The sequence below is a fragment of the Talpa occidentalis genome, unplaced genomic scaffold (genome assembly GCF_014898055.3).
Source record: "Talpa occidentalis isolate TD23 unplaced genomic scaffold, MPIMG_talOcc4v2.1 talOcc4.17, whole genome shotgun sequence".
Lineage (NCBI taxonomy): Eukaryota > Metazoa > Chordata > Mammalia > Eulipotyphla > Talpidae > Talpa > Talpa occidentalis.
In genome coordinates, this window is record NW_023601754.1 from 43,580,190 (window position 1) to 43,596,775 (window position 16,586).

General features: G+C 47.8%; 1 protein-coding gene across 3 annotated transcripts; it reads left to right on the top strand.

Annotated features, from left to right (window-relative positions):
• Positions 1–1,985: 1,985 nt before the first annotated feature.
• On the top strand, positions 1,986–14,773 carry ETHE1 (ETHE1 persulfide dioxygenase). Of its 3 annotated transcripts, none has more exons than XM_037516746.2 (7): positions 1,986–2,081; positions 2,467–2,611; positions 2,719–2,867; positions 11,495–11,624; positions 13,759–13,848; positions 14,266–14,382; positions 14,582–14,773. In XM_037516746.2, the coding sequence occupies exons 1-7, from the start codon at positions 2,001–2,003 to the stop codon at positions 14,632–14,634; spliced, it is 765 nt and encodes a 254-aa protein (XP_037372643.1). In that variant the 5' UTR covers positions 1,986–2,000; the 3' UTR covers positions 14,635–14,773. The 3 variants fall into 3 exon arrangements, with proteins under 3 accessions (XP_037372643.1, XP_037372644.1, XP_054553208.1); XM_037516747.2 differs by having other exon boundaries at positions 2,059–2,081; positions 2,448–2,611; XM_054697233.1 differs by lacking the exons at positions 1,986–2,081; positions 2,719–2,867 and having other exon boundaries at positions 2,518–2,611.
• The last annotated feature ends 1,813 nt before the right edge of the window (positions 14,774–16,586 follow it).

Genomic DNA, 16,586 nt, shown 5'->3' on the forward strand with positions numbered 1-16,586 from the left:
CAGGACTCCGGATCCAGAGCGAGGTCACGGCTCAATATAAGGCACGTTATTTGCGGCGCCCTTTGCTACTGGGGGAGTAGACGATCTTAGCCCCTCCCACCGCATTGAGGCCGGAGCTGGGGCTTGTAGGGGGCGGTGACCAAGGCCGGTGCCTTGGCAGGCGGTCACCCACCCCCTTGCTGGAGTTCCTGGTGCCAGGCCTCCCTCCCCTAAGATCTCAGTCATCCCTGTACCCTCTCCCACTTTTAGCCCCAATGTCTGTACCTCTCCCCCACCACTCAGACTGGAAGCGGGTTTTGGGTTTGCCCAGCTCGGGCCAGGCATGCAGGAGACCTTGATGTGCAGAATAAATGAGCAGAATTCCCTCCTTGACATGAGCTGCTTCTTTCTGCCCATTTCTCCCTACTAAAATGTCCCAACATCTCTTCCCATCGCCAAGTGTATCTTCGGGACTAAAATTTTTTTGACAAAAATACCATTTCAAATTTCTCCCTCTCCACGTACCCCTGCAAGTCGCTCTGGGTCTGTCCGGTATAGCTGAATGTCTTTCTCAAGACTCTGAGCATCTCCCTTGCCTCAGAGTGGCTCTCTGAGTCCCTTGCCCCTAAAAAGCACCAGGAATACACTAGAATTGTTTTTTTTTTTTAAGAGGCATGAATTTTTATTTATTTATTTATTTTTGTTTATTTGTTTGTTTATACATGCACTGGGTACAGTCAAAAGCGCGGGAGAGTGAGAGAATTCACCAGAGCCAGAGCGGGGAGCAGAGCAGGCAGAAGGACCGAAGTACACTGCTGAGGGGAGCAGCGGGCGGCAGGAGAGGTCTGTGCGCCATGTGGGACTCTCCTCCGGTGGCCGGGGAGCAGCCGGGGATCGAACCGGCGCCACAGAGGCCGCGGGCAGCTTCGCAACCCAGGGCTCAACCGCTGCGCCACCGGGGAGGCCCTAGAATTGGGTTTTATTGATTTGCTGTAGTAAGGACAGCGGGATGCAGAGGGAACACTGGCCATCTTCCAAAAAGCAGGGAGAGAGCTATAGGCTGCTTCTGAAATATAAGATTTACACAAAATTTAAATGAAGCAGAGTTTGATGGGCTCAAGGCGAAGGGGGCCTATGCAAAGAGGTTGTGGGGGGAGGGGGGGGGGGGGCCTGGTCTGATAATCCCCTCCAGGGCTGTTCCTTGGAAACTCCAGATTTAAGATGAATATAGAATGTACAATAGTTGTTGCAAATAACCTCCTTGAAAGTGGTCCACCTGAGTTGGAAATAAAGGCTGCTTCTCTGTAACAAAGTAACTTAGAGCCTTCAGACAAGAATAGATGTTCTGTTCTCACTACTGATGTCCTTCCAAAAAGAAGACTTTCTATAATAGCCTATGATCAGACAATACAATTTTGCAACTCGAGGTTCTCAGTGTAAATGAGCAAAGGCCATTTTTGGGGGTTCGAATCCCAACGGAAGCCAAATGATCCTCAATCTGAATTTGCAAGCTATTATACAAGATTATTTTTAAACACCTGATTTCTTCCTGGGAAGAAGCAACCATTCCAGGTAAAAATACTTGCACAATTTTTTTAAAAAACTGAGATCAGGTGTTGTTCTGGGAACCAGGCACCCAGCCATCCAACACTCCCTCAAGAATGTGGGGACCCTTTTCCTGGCCACTAGTGACCATGAACCAAGTATCTTTTCATAGCAAGGATTATCTCACCACCCATTTGTCCCTTCACATGATCCCTGGCCCGCTGCTCCCAGCCCGTCTCCCACCTCAGAGCGCCGCCGCTCTCTCTGCTGGGGTTTCACAGCCTCTGGTCTCCGACGTCTCCCCGCCTTAGGCCCCAGCCCGCCCGGCGGATCCCGCGCTCCCGCGCGGCCGCGGCCCCTTTAAGGCCGGCCCCGCCCCCGCCCCGCCCCGCCCCGCTCCTCCCCGCCGGGTCGGCGCCGGGCTCCCGGCTCGGCGGGCTCTCGCCTCAGTGCCGGCCGGACCCGCGGCGGGAGCGATGGCCGGAGCCGTCCTCAAGGTCGCCGGGCGGCAGCTCAGCCTGCGCAGCGGCTCCGGAGCCCCCGTCCTCTTACGGCAGGTGCGAGGTGGGCCAGGGAGGGGGTTCCCGGCCCGTGGGAGCAGTGACGGGCGCAACTCCTGGGTCCTTGAAACTGGGGAGATCCCGGGACTCCGAAGCCTGGATCCTAGCGGAAAGGGGTTTGGGACTGGGCTCTTGGACCCTTTAAGGAAGGAGGTCTGGGAGCCCTGGGCTGGAGCTGAGCTCCTTTACTGGCGAGGGTGCTGGGGCCCCTGACTTGGGACTCACTGGTTCTGGGTCCTGGGCCCCCGATTCCTGACCCCGGGAAGCGAAGGGGCTGGGGCTTCTGCTTGTGGACGTTCAGAAGAGAAAGGGGTGCAGGCCTGGACTCCCCATTGAGGGAGTTTGGTTCTCCTCTCTCACCAGTCCCTCACCCCCCTCGCAGATGTTTGAACCCAAGAGCTGCACCTACACCTACCTGCTGGGTGACCGGGAGTCCCGAGAGGCCATTCTGATCGATCCTGTTCTGGATATGGTGCAGCGGGATGTCCAGTTGGTCAAGGACCTGGGACTGCGGCTCCTGTATGCTGGTCAGTTTGGGGGCTCAGCTCCTGGGCCTGAGGGAGGAGGGCACTGGGTGGTGGGAAGCTGCGTCCTCTCTGTGCCCTCCTGGACTTGTCCCTCCTCTCTCTCCCAGTGAACACCCACTGTCATGCCGACCACATTACGGGCTCAGGGATGCTCCGGTCTCTCCTACCCGGCTGCCAGTCTGTCATCTCCCGCCTTAGTGGAGCCCAGGCTGACTTGCACATTGAGGATGGAGACTCCATCCGCTTTGGGCGTTTTGTGAGTTGGATGCTGGGTCCCAAGTTGGGGGTGAGGGTGGAGTGGCTGGAACTTCTGGGACTTAAAGCAATAGGGGGCCTGAAGGGCTGGGCACCTCATTTGGGCGAGGCCTCAGACCTGGCTTCCTGATTACACTAGTTGGGGCCTAGGGGTAAAAGGTCTGGAGGGTGTGGCTCTGGCCAGAGCCTCTTAAGTCAACATCAGTTGTAGAGATTTCTGAGGCCTGGGTGCAGCTCCTGTGGCCTGTCATTTTGGTAAAAGTTGATTGGGAGCTGGAATTCCAGGCCAGGGCTGAAAGCCCAATGTTGGAGGAAGGAGCATCCTGTTGCCTTTGGTTGGGACTAGGGTAACCCAGGAAAGGAGGGGAGTGGGGCTTGGTGCAGCATTTAAAGAGTTGGTCCAAGCCCAGCACAGGCGCTCTGAGCTTGTGCTTCTTTAAATATTGCGCATTAGACCCAGGTTTGCCTCATCCTAGCCCCAGCCTGAATATTGCCTCACCCTAGAATGGTCCGAGGGTTCCCACTGCCTCTTCCTTCTTTGCCACAGGTTTTCAGCCTGAATTTCTACCCACGGCAATATGGGGGTCAGGCAGGGGCAGCCCTTGGAGGGGAAACACCTCTCAGCACATTTTTCTGATCAGAGTTGCTAAAGGTGGAGAGTTTGGCTGACTTTGGACAGAATGTCAGGTAACATGGTGAGGACCTGGCCTCCAGAACAGTTCATCTGAGTCATAGGGTTTAGCGTAAATGAGGGCTATGTGTGGAATCAGAGGATTTAGCTACAGTGGTTATATGCTCTTTTTTTTTTTTTTAAAGATTTATTTATTTATTCATTTATACAAGCACTGGGTACAGTCAGAGGCGCGGGACGATGAGAGAATTCACCAGAGCCGGAGTGGAGAGTAGACTAGGCAGAGTAACAAAGCAGAGTAACAAAGTACACTGCTGAGGGGAGCAGTGGGCAGCAGGAGCGGTCTGCGCATCATGTGGGACCCTCGCCCAGTGGCCGGGGATTGAACTGGCGCTGCAGAGTCTGCAGGTAGCTTTGCAACCCAACGCTCAACCGCTGTGCCACCGGGGAGGCCCTATGTGCTCTTTATTTTAAGTCTTTTTCTGGAAGCAGGTAAAAAAAGGTGTTGTATATTTATGTACATTGTTCATGGTATCAGAGACTGCAAGCATTTTTTGGATTGAGAAGCTTTAGCGGAATTAGAAATGACTGAGGTTTTGTGTCAAATAAACCCCTTGTTAAATTGAGTGAGTAATGTTTTCTTTTTAAAATTTTTTTAATAATTAATTTTTTATATTAATTAAAAAAAATTTTACATCGTTGTCCATTTTTAAACAATATTTGCTTCCCCCCACCCCCTCAGGTGTAGTCCCCACAGAGTTTCCTTCACCAATGCACCCGTGCACCATCCCCATAGTCCCTGTGCTCCTCCCTCCCTGGCTCTGACCCCTCTTCCTCCTCCTCTGAGTGAGTGATGTTTTCGATAAACAATTGTTGAAGAACTTAGTTGTATACGTTTTCCTCGGCTATCTGAGAATAGAACACTTCTGCTCAGTATGATTTGGTAGGTGATTTTGTGTTGGGATTGCTCAAATTTTTTTCCTTATAAATTAATGATAGGGGGCCTCCCCGGTGGGGCAGGGAGTTAAGTCTAAGCACTATGAAGCTGTGGGCAGCCACTGTGGCACAAGTTCGATTCCCCGCTGGGGAGTTGGCCCACATGGCATAGCAGACCTCTCCTGATTCACCACCTGCTCCCCTTACCAGTGTATTTCAGTCAACCTGCTTATTCTGCTCCCCACTCCATCTCTGGTGAATCCTCTCACCACCCCCCACCCCCCGCACCTCTGCCCTATACCGCAGTTCTTCTATGCACAAATGAATAAATAAATCTTTAAAAAATAATAATAATTAATTAATTAATGATAAGAGCATTCCCAGTCCCAAAAAATCACCCACCAAATCACACCAAAATAAGAAAGTTCTCCTTTTGGATAGCAGGGGAAACCTATAGTGGATTTAGCTTCCATGGATATAATTCACAAACCATCAGCTTGCACACTTACTACAGTTCCGTGACTTTTACTGTATTCAGAGTTGTGTATTTTCTCACCATAATTTTAGAATATTAACTATTTTTTTTTTAGTTTTAGAAAATATCTTTATCACTCTGAAAAGAAACCCCTCACCCCTTAGCTGCCACTCAGGTGACCTCCCCACACGCCCTTTAGCCCCTTCAGCCTATGTCACTGTTTCATTTCTTTTTATTGCTGAATGATGTTTTATTGTATGGACAGACCACATTTTAATTATTCACTCGTCAGTTGATTGACACTGAGTTTCCTATTTTTGGTCATCATTAATAAAGATGATCCATAGACATTATTATTTTTTTAAAGGTTTATTTATTCATGCATATGAGAACCGGGGTACAGGCCAGATGTGCGGGAGGGTGAGAGGATTCACCAGAGACAGAGTGGGGAACAGAACAGGCAGACTGACCAAAATACACTGCTGAGGGGAGCAGCAGGTGAGACAGGAGAGGTCTGCCACGCCATGTGGGTTTCTCCGCAGCCGGCCAGGATCGAACTCACATTGCAGAGGCTGCGGACAGCTTCACAGTGCTGAGGTTAATCGCCTGTGCCACCAGGGAGGCCCGGACATTATTTTTATGTGGATGTCTGTTTTCATTTTTCTTTTTCTTTTTTCTTTTTTTTTTTTTTGTGTTAAAGATTTATTTATTTATGCATACAAAAACTGGGGTGTAAGCCAGAGGTGTGGGGTGTGAGAGGATTCACCAGAGACAGTGGGAAGCAGAACATGCAGACTGACTGAAATACACTGCTGAGGGGAGCAGCAGGCGAGGCAGGAGAGGTCCGCTGCGCCATGTGGGTTGCTCTCTGGCTGGCTGGGGATCAAACTCGTGGTGCACTGGCTGGCGATAGCTTGGTAGTGCTGTCTTAAACCCCTGTGCCACCAGAGTGGCCCCTGTTTTCATTTTTCTTAGGTACAGACCTAGGAGTGGAATGGGTGGATCATATACTAATTGTTGTCCAACATGGCTGCACCATTTTACATTCCCACCAGCAGCATAGATGGTTCCATGTTCCTCTATATCCTGTCCAACATGGTTATTACCTTAAATTACTCAGTATTTTTTTTTTTATTTTTCATCACAGTTCTTTGTAAACCTTTGGAGATGGCAAAGGTTTTTTCCTTCTTCCTTATTTCCCTCCCCCCTTTGAGATTTTAATTGTAGCATATTATGTACTAATATGTAACATCACATTGTAATATTGAGAAAAGTACACACATTATACTCTGTAACTTGGTAAATTTTGACTTATGTTTACACCTGAATTACCACCACTCACCTAGAACATTCCCACCACCCCAGAAAACTTCCTCATCCCTTTTCCTGGCTACTCACACCACTGCCGAGAGATCATTCTCCTGAGTGATTTAACTAATGTTTAGCCATGTCTAATTTACTTAACCATTCTGATTTATTTCCTTATTTTGAAACAGGACCATTAACAGTGTGTGGTCTTTCGTGTTTCCTTCCTTTACCTTGCATGATGTTGTGGATAGCTGTTCCTAAATGTTCTTTATAGTTATCTTAAATGTATGTTATGTAAGGATTGTAAATAGTCTACTCGAGTAAAGTACTCAGTAGGCTGAAAAATTAAAATAAGAAGTCAGTAGAAATCTCATTTCCGGGGAAAATGAAAGAGAGGGGGAGGTTGGCAAACTTTCTATAAAGGACTAAAATAGTGATTAGTTTCAGTTTTATAGACCTCAAGTTCTCAGTTCTCTTGTTGGCATGAAAACGTCTGTAAACAATGCATACAAGAAGTGGGTTGGCTCCATTAAAACTTCATAGCCACTGAAGTTGGAATTTCATTTAATTTCCATGTGTCACCACCTGTCATTCTTATTTTGATTTTTTTCCCCAACCCTTCTTAGCTCTCAGGCCTTACCAAATGGGCCAGTTTTGGTGCACTGGCCATAGTTTGCTGACCTCTGTAACACAGCAGTTTATACATTCTCCTCTGTGGCAAATACCACTTTTGGGCTACACTGGAGAATGCTGCCAGAAGATTCTTGTACAAACCTCTAGGTGGACATTGCCCTTGATACCAAAGGAGTGGACTTTCTGGGTGATAGAACTGGCATCTATTTTAATGCAGTAGAAACTGGCAGATGGTTTTTTGAACTTGTTGTACATTTTATACTCAGAGTGGTTCAAATTCAGATGGTTTCATCATAGGATGAATCTTCTGTTTTAATGCTCAGTGATTGAGAATTGAACATTTTAGCTTCCAGAGGAATGGCAGATTCAGGAAGTTAGTCTTGCCTATTAAATACGTTGGTTTAGGGGGAGTGTTCCTCAAGATGCTGATTGCCCAGGTCCCACTTGAGAGGTTCTGATGGAACTGTTTTATTCTGTTATGTGTGTGTTTTAAAAATTATTTGTTATTGAAGTAAATTTGTTTAAGGAATTAGTATATTTTAAGAGATCACAGGTCATCCTCATGTGACCCATGAGAAGATTTCAGTGCTTCCTGCTATTTGTAATTAAATACTGTAAGGCTCCTCCCCCAACATTTCATGTAAAATTCCAAGCATACAGAAATGTTGAAAAAAATTTACAGTGCACATTTCTATCTAGCTATCACTCCATCTTATTTTGTTTTTGTTATTTAAAAGATTTATTTATTTATGCATACAAGAGCTGGGGTGCAGGCCAGAGATGTGGGGGGTGGGGGGTGAGAGGATTCACCAGAAATAGAGTGCGGAGCAGAACAGGTAGGTCTACTGAAATGCACTACTGAGGGGAGCAGCGGGGAAACAGGAGAGGTCTGCTGCGCCATGTGGGTCACCTCCCTGTCCAGGGATCGAACTCGTGTTGCAGTGGCTGCAGATAGCTTCATAGTACTGCGTCTTAACCCCTTGTGCCACCAGGAAGGCACCCCATCTTATTTTGTGATGTGTCTTCAAGTTGTAGATAACGGTACACTGTGCCCTAAACAGAACAAATAATCTTGTTCTCTGTCACAAAAAGTTTAGTTGATAAAGTTCAGGGTATTTCACTGCGATGGAAAATGACACGTTGGCTTTTTAGGTTTAGAGGTATAGAAACAGTTGATGTACTAATGATATAATATAATTATATAATAATTTTATAACAAGATTATGACTTGAATAATAGAGCAAAACTATAAGCTTGAGGGCCAAATGGAAAAGACGCTGAGAGCTCGCTTGCCACCAGGGGGCAGTGCGGGCCGCTGGAACTGCCCAGCAAACGCCCCATTGCGTGTCCAAATCCCGTGTGTGTGTGTTTTCAAGCTAGTAGAGGCAGTTTCAGATTTCGCTGCTGCAGGAAACAGGTGAAAGAGCAGTTGTGTAGCTGTGTCACGTCTTTGATGCATCGTGGAAGGGGAGAATGATATTACCGAAAGAATGTGGGGTTAGGCAGGCCCCTCAGCATCCTTGAAGAATATTCTGCAGCTGAGTTCACTCAAATTTCAGGAACAGTTGAGGCTGAATTAGGTTAAGATGTTAGCTGCCCTCCAGCCACATCTTTTGGTTTTTAATCTTGTCAAACCCACAGTAAATGGATATAGTAGTATAATTAACACTCCCATCCACTTCAACCAATGCTCACTAGTTGTTGACATATTTTTAAACCACATTTGCTTTATTTCTCTTCCTCTATGTATAATTTTTTTTCCTGATAGTATTCAAAAGTCATATTGCAGATGTTTCACCCCTAAAGCCTTTGCCTAAGAATACAATGTTCTATATCAGTGGTTCCCAAACATCTCTTTTGATCTCCTTAACCCACTGGAGGACCCTAAAAAATTTTTGTGTGGGTTCTGTTGATCAATATTAACTGTATTAGAAGTTAAAACAGACTAAGAAAAACAGCAAACGTACATCATTGGCCGTCAGAACAGTGGCATTGTCACAGGTCACGGAGCTCGTGGAAATTCCACAGGCCCTTTCTGGGGGAATGAGAGTGAAAAGAGGCAAAGGATATCTTAATACTGTTACACACACACACACACACACACACACACACACACACACACACTTAAACATTGGTTTACAACACTGTAGATGTTTTAAGAGTGTAAGTTCACCCATCTACAAATATATGTCATCACACCATTCCCCCTAATAATCCTCCACCATAGTCCATTGGTGTTTACTCTTTCTTTTTTTTTATTTTTAAAAAAAAATTTACTTATTTTTTGTGTAGAAGAACTGGGGTGTAGGCCAGAGGTAGTGGGGGTGTGTGAGAGGATTCATCAGAGACAGAGTAGGGAGCAGAACAGGCAGATCTACCGAAATACACTGCTAAGGGGAGCAGCGGGCGAGACAGGAGAGGTCTGCTGTGCCATGTGGGTCAGCTCCCTGGCCGGAGATTGAACTAGAGCTGCAGTAGCTTCGTAGTGCTGCCACCAGGGAGGCCCCATTTTTAGGAACTTCCACACAGCTTTTCATAGTGGTCAGACCAGTTTGCATTCTCCCTCGTGGGCATTTTTTGCACCTGTGTCAGGGGCAGAGTCTTTAAAGTGACTTTTAGGGGTCAGAAACATGCACATTTTAGATGTCTATGGTCACTGCAAAGTTCCCTCTAAAATGACTTCACTGAATTGTTCCACATATATCCCAGGCAATGAAAGCTTTGTCTCAGATACCCTAAGCAACTCTGACAGTTAGCAATGTGGTAGGTGATAAATATGGGTTTTAAAATTTAAGTCTCCCGGGCCTCCCCGGTGGCGCAGCGGTTGAGCGTTGGGTTGCGAAGCTGCCCGCAGCCTCTGCAGCGCCGGTTCGATCCCCGGCTGCTCCCCCGGGCCACTGGAGGAGGGTCCCACATGGCGCGCAGACCTCTCCTGCCGCCCGCTGCTCCCCTCAGCAGTGTACTTCGGTCCTTCTGCCTGCTCTGCTCCCCACTCTGGCTCTGGTGAATTCTCTCACCCTCCTGCGCTTCTGACTGTACCCAGTGCATGTATAAACAAAACAAACAAATAAATAAATAAATAAATAAAAAAATAAAATTTAAGTCTCCCCCTCCCTTCCTTATTTTTGAGGGAGATTAGATGTCTTTTCAGATGCATTCTGACTATGTTTCCTCTTCCATAAATATAAATATGGCTTGTTGTCCATTTTTCTTTTGAGAGTTCTTATTGATGCCTAGGAACTGTTTATATATTATGGCTATTTATATTTTATAATATTTTCTTAAATGTGCTGCTAATATTGTCTTTGAGTTATTTTTTGCCTTTCAGCTCTCATTTCTCCCCACCCTCCATGTTTGGAAAATCATATCTGTCGCTTTTTTTCTTATGGCCTGTGAATTTCCCATTATGTTTAGAAAAATCTTTCCTACCTCAAGATTTTATACATATGTATATATGTATGTATGTATCAATATATATGTATAAAAGAAAATATATGTGAAAGGAAACATATATATATGAAAAGGAAATATAGAAGGTGACATTTAGATATATAGATGTTTTTCTAAATTTTTTATAATTTTTAGTGTTTAGATCCTTATCCTGATTTTTGTGCTTTATTTTTAATGATAAAATTACACACTCACCGTAAAAGAAGATAAGGTAGAAAAAGCTTAAAGAAAAAATATATATTTAGAATTAAGGAATAATTTTTTTTTCAAAAGATGATAGGGTACAAGTTACTTTGTAACCTGCTTTTTGCATTAACTGGATATTGAACATCAGTTTATGTCACTAATATTTGTGTAGAACATCATTAAACTTTACCTAAATGATATAATTTTTAACGACTGTTAAGTATCACATGATAAAAAATGAAAAAGTACTTATTTTTTGATTTGCAAGATTGCTGTGTATACTAAGTATAGTGACCTTGCTTAGTTTATTTGTTACAAACATAGTCTCCAACTTGTCTGTTCCCTTTAAATTTTATGATGTTGTTGCCATTCAGAAACTTCACATTTATTTAAAGTGAAAACATTGCTTTGCTATGTGGGTTGTTCCCTGGCCGGCCAGGGATCGAACTTGTGCTGTAGAGGCTGCAGATTGCTTCATAGTGCAGTGCTTAACCCCTTGTGCCACAGCAGTGTATTTCAGTCAGTCTACCTCTTCTAGTGCCCGCTCTGTCTCTGGTGAATCCTCTCTCTCTCACACACACACACACACACACACACACACACACACCCGCCCCTGCAGCTCTGGCCTGTACCCCAGCTCTTGTATGCATAAATAAATAAATCCCTTAAAAAAGAAGAAGACGAAAAAAAGAATTGTAAAAAAAAAAAATTGAAAACATTGATCTTTTCCTTAATGGTTTATGACTTTCGGGGTCACACTGAAACGATCTTCCCTAACTAGAGATTAGCCGTTCACTTCCACTTTTGTTGTTGCCCTGGCTTATGGTTTTGTTTCCTTCCTTTTAATCCATTTGGAGTTTCCTCTGGTGTGAGGTTTGAGCCTGGGACTCTAATTTTTTTTTTACCGAAAAAAGTTATCTAGACCCTGTGGTGGGAGCTTCTGGGGCTACTTTCACTATGACGGCCGAACCACTGGCTTACTGGTAACTGTGTTCTCTCTCCCTACCAGGCCTTGGAGACCCGGGCCAGCCCCGGCCACACCTCTGGCTGTGTCACCTTCGTCCTGAATGACCACAGCATGGCCTTCACTGGAGATGCCCTGCTCATCCGGGGCTGTGGGCGGACGGACTTCCAGCAAGGTCACAGGCCCCTCTCCCCAGCATGACATCTTAACATAACTGTGTGTGCCAATGTGTCAGGTCAAGTCCATTGCAGGAATGAACAAATGACTGTTAGACTTTTAGGGGTTCAGATTAGATTCAGGAATTTAGCTACTAGAGTGGGGAGAGAGTCAGAGGGAGAGCTGTTGGGGGTTAGTTCGATTCAGGAGGTGTTTGCTATCTATTGCTATGAAACACATTACCCGAACTTACATGGTTTCTAAGGGTCAGGCCGCTGGCAGCTGCTTAGCTGGGTGGTTCTGGTTTAGGGTTTCTCTCAAGGCTGTCAGCGAATCGTCTGCCAGGACTGCCATCATCTGAAGACTTGATGGGGCTGGGGAGTCCACCTCCAAGGTGTCTCCCTCTCAGGGCTTACAAGATGCCGTGCCCCGTCTGGGGGACCTGTCTGAGTGTCCTCATGACTTGGTAGCTGGATGCCTCCAGAGGAGTGATCAGAGAGACAGACATTTTGTTTTATTGACCTTGTCTCAGAAATCAAATGTGGTCATTTCTGCAATGTCCTATTTGTTAGATGTGAATCTCTAAGGTAGGTCAGGGGTAAAATTTAGTCACATTTTAAAAAAAGATTTATTTTTGCATACAAGAATGGGGTACAGGCCAGAGGTGTGGGGGGTGAGAGGACCCACTAGAGACAGAGTGGGGAACAGAACAGGCAGATTGACCAAGCATACTGCCGAGGGGAACAGCAGGAGGGTCAGGAGACGTCTGCTGCGCCATGTGGGTTGCTACCTGGCTGGCTGGGGATCGAACCCATGCTGTGGTGGCTGCAGACAGCTTCATAGGTTGCGTCTTAACCCCTTGCACCACCAGGGAGGCCTCTAGCCATATTTTGAAAGAAAGGGAATCAAAGGATTTGTGAATATTTAAAGATCTCCAGAAAGGGTTTAGCTGCTGGAGGCATGGCAGGGGGAGCCGTGTGGAGTTGGATTCCGTAGTTTACCTACTCCAGGGAATACAATCATAGATTGTATGATTTAGCTGCCACCAGTTTGATTCTGTGGTTTCCCTGATGAGGGTGTAGTGTTCCAAGTAATGTTACAAAGGTAGTGTTACATTTGTAGGAGTTAGCTGCTGGGCAGTTAGATTCAGGGATTTTATTGTAGGACGAAAGTTGAGTTTCAGAATCTCAGGGTTCATCTGTCCTTTGAGTTTGTATGTTAATATGGGGTTGACACTAGATTGGGAAGATTTAGCAGCCTAGAGGGAAGGCGGCCAGGCTAGATGAGAGAGGAAACACAGAGTCACATGAGCTGACCATGGGCAACTTTGTCCGCAGGCGTCCCACCTTTTGCTTCCTGTTCCCTCTCTCCTTATCTCTGTATCGTGGTCTCTTTTTGTCTCTGAGGCTTCTAATCTCCCCTTTATCCACTCCCAACATAGCCATGAAATTGAAGACTTTAGGCTGAAATGAAAGGTGAAAGAACATTCCAGAGAGGTTTGCTCCTGCCCCAAATGACAAGTGAGGGTTTCTTGTCCAAACCACAGCTCCATTGCCTTCTCAGCCTCATGTCTTCAGTTTCTTTTTTTTTTTTTTAAAGATTTATTTATTTATTTTATATAAGCACTGGGTATAGTCAGAAGCGCGGGAGGGTGAGAGAATTCACCAGAGCCAGAGCGGGGAACAGAATAGGCAGACGGACGAAATACACTGCTGAGGGGAGCAGCGGGCACAGCAGGAGAGGTCTGTGTGCCATGTGGGACCATCACCAGTGGCTGGGGATTGAACCGGTGCTGCGTGCAGCTTCACAGACCAGCGCTCAACCGCTGCGCCACCAGGGGAGGCCCGTCTTCAGTTTCTTACCTCTTCTTGGCATCCCCAGAGCGAGACGTGCAACTTCCTGGTGCTTCAGGGACTCATCCCAACCTTATTTACAGCCATGCTGAATTTCTTATGACCCCTCAATACACTACATGTTCCATCCGCCTACAATGCCCTGCCCTTTTCTTCTCTATCTAGACAGAGGGATACTGGCAGGAAATGAAGGAGGAGGGGCTAATTACAGTGATTATATCCTCCCACCCTTTTCCTGAGGGGTTTGGAAGGCCTGTCTAGTACTCTTGGTCCACTGACCTCTGAGATTTCCCTCCCCAGGCTGTGCCAAGACCTTGTACCACTCTGTCCACGAAAAGATCTTCACGCTTCCAGGAGACTGTCTGATCTACCCTGCTCATGATTACCATGGTGAGGGCTTCCTGGAGGAGGTGTGGGACTTACATTCAATATTACTTATTTGAGAAGGAGCAACAAAGTGCTGTAATCTTCATGGGTATGGGAGTCTATAATTCTCAGAAATTCCTCTGGTGGAAAAGATCAACTCTTTGATCTAGGTTTATAAAATGTGGAACTATAAACTAGGACTCCTAGATTTCCAGCAGGTGTGGGTTTTCCTGGGACTTCCTTAGAGAGCTTAGGGGATGGTGGGAAACTATATTTCCCACAGTGTTTGTGGAGGAGGAGGAACGGCAATCTCAGGCAAGAACATTTTAGGAAGAGCCAGTTAGTCCCCAGCCAGCGGGGCCCTTGAGGCCTCTTGGGAAATGTAGTTCTGGCTCAAGATTCTGTCCTGGTTGACGTTGCTCTCCCTCTGTCGGCCACTAGGGCTCACAGTGTCCACTGTGGAAGAGGAGCGGACTCTGAACCCTCGGCTCACCCTCAGCTGTGAAGAGTTTATCAAGGTCATGGACAACCTGAACTTGCCTAAGCCTAAGCAGATAGGTGAGCAGCTGGGGAAGGGGTCTCCTGGTCTGCTGGAGGAGGGGCTGGGGTCCTGGACTCCTGGGTGTGAGGGAAGGAGGAGCCTCAGGGCCAGAACTCTAGTTTCCCATATATGAATGGCTCACGGTTTTGGGGTCCCCAGTGGGGCATGGCAGTCTGCTGGGACCTTTTAGTTTCATCCTTGGTGTCTTCCTTCCAGACGTTGCTGTTCCAGCAAACATACGCTGTGGGATCCAGACCCCCCCTTCCTGACCCTGGCTGTCTGGTACTGAAATCCATTAAGAACAGCACTGGGAGGGGTGAGTGGAGAGGAGTCATCCCCAGAGCCGCCCTCTCTTCCCCTCCCTCACCAGCCCCTTGAGCTTCTTAAATAAAAAATCTTTTTGCTTTTGCGCTGCATCTGACTCCTGTCTGTTTTCTGGGAGAACAGTTGGGTTTCTAGAAGTGCCTGGGCTTAGTTCTGGCCCCCAGGGAGGACAGGGAAGGAGTGGGGGCAGGGAAGGGAGAAGGGAAATTTTCTAACTCTGCAAGATGAGAAGCAAACAGATTTGGGCCTGAGCTTCTCAAGTTAGATTAGAACATTTCACCATGTGAGGCCTAGGTTAAGGTACTTCACTTCTCCAGGCCTGTTCCCTTATCTTGTATAAAATGGAAATAACAACTACAACAACAATAATAATGATAGGTGTTGTGATGATCCCGTGAGTCCCTGTGTGTGAGGTACTTGGCACCTTTGTCTGGCTGGCTTCCAATCAATGTTGGCTATTATTGTTACTATCATCTGGAATGATCTTTTTTTTTTTTTTTAAATGCTTGCCATCTCTTTTTTTTTCTTTAATATTTATTTATTTATTTATACAAGCACTGGGTACAGTCAGAAGCGCGGGAGGGTGAGAGAATTCACCAGAGCCAGAGCGGGGAGCAGAGCAGGCAGAAGGACCGAAGTACACTGCTGAGGGGAGCAGCGGGCGGCAGGAGAGGTCTGCGCGCCATGTGGGACCCTCCTCCGGTGGCTGGGGAGCAGCCGGGGATCGAACTGGTGCTGCAGAGGCTGTGGGCAGCCTCGGAACCCAGCGCTCAACCGCTGCGCCACCGGGGAGGCCCTGGAATGATCTTCCAGGCACTTCCTGGGTTGGAGTTACAGTATGCCTGATGGCTACTATCTCAGACTGTTCCAGAGAACAATTGGTGTGTGGACTTTGGGCTCATTAGTCACCATCAGCCTCAGTTTCTGTAGCTGGAGTCAGAAATCCCTTTCTGTACAAGGTTACTGTGAGGATGAAATTAAATCAGCAGGCATAAATTGTTTAGCTCAGCCCCTGATGTTCAATAATCCTTTCACCCATGCCAGTTATTTTCCTGTTTTTGCCCAGAGAGGAAAGGACCTGGCTGGGACCTTTAGCCCTTGTCCTCTATCCCACGGCGAAGTGGAGGGGGGCACACTTCCCCCTGTTTCTGGGCGGGTCTCTGACTCAGCGCAGGGCACCCCCTCCCCTTGCCCAGCTCCCCAAACCGGTCGGGGCCCTTCTAAAGGACTAATTAGAGGGGAGAGGCCCCTATCTGCAGTCCCCTCTTCCTGTCAGGATTCCCAGGGTCTGGGCATTAGGGAGGCGCTTATACGTAGGTGACCGAGACGCCTGGCAGTCCAGGGGGCGCAGAAAGGGGGGCCTTGGGGGCGGAGTGTGGGGTCTCCAGGCTGGGTGTTGTGAGGGTGGAGCTGATGGGGCCGGGATGGCCGGATGCCGCGGCCGCGGGCGGGGCGAGCTGGCCGCTCCCTCCTCCCTGGGAGCTGTTGGACCTGTTGTCCCCCTCCCTCCACTTCCGGGCGCGGGGTGGGGGTCAGCGCAGGTCTCCTCCTCTCCCCAGCACCTGTCTCGCGGGCAGACGGCGGCGCCGGAGCGCCCGGAGGAGCGCGCCGGAGCCTGAGCGGGTAAGGGAGCCGGGGCCGCCGGGCTGCGGGGGCCGCGCGGGCTGCGGGGCTGGAGACTCGGCCTCCTGGGTCCGCGGGGAGGAAGAGGCTGGAGTTGGAGCTTTAGCATCCGGGAGGAGCAGGAGACCCAGACTTGTGTTTTTGCCGAAGCGGGAGAATAGGAGCCCCAGCTCCTGGGGCTCGGGGCGAGCGGGTCAGAGCCGAGACCACGAGAATTCCGAGCGGGGGGGTGTGAGCCACGCCTGTGCCCCGAGGGAGGCGCGACGGCCCCAGC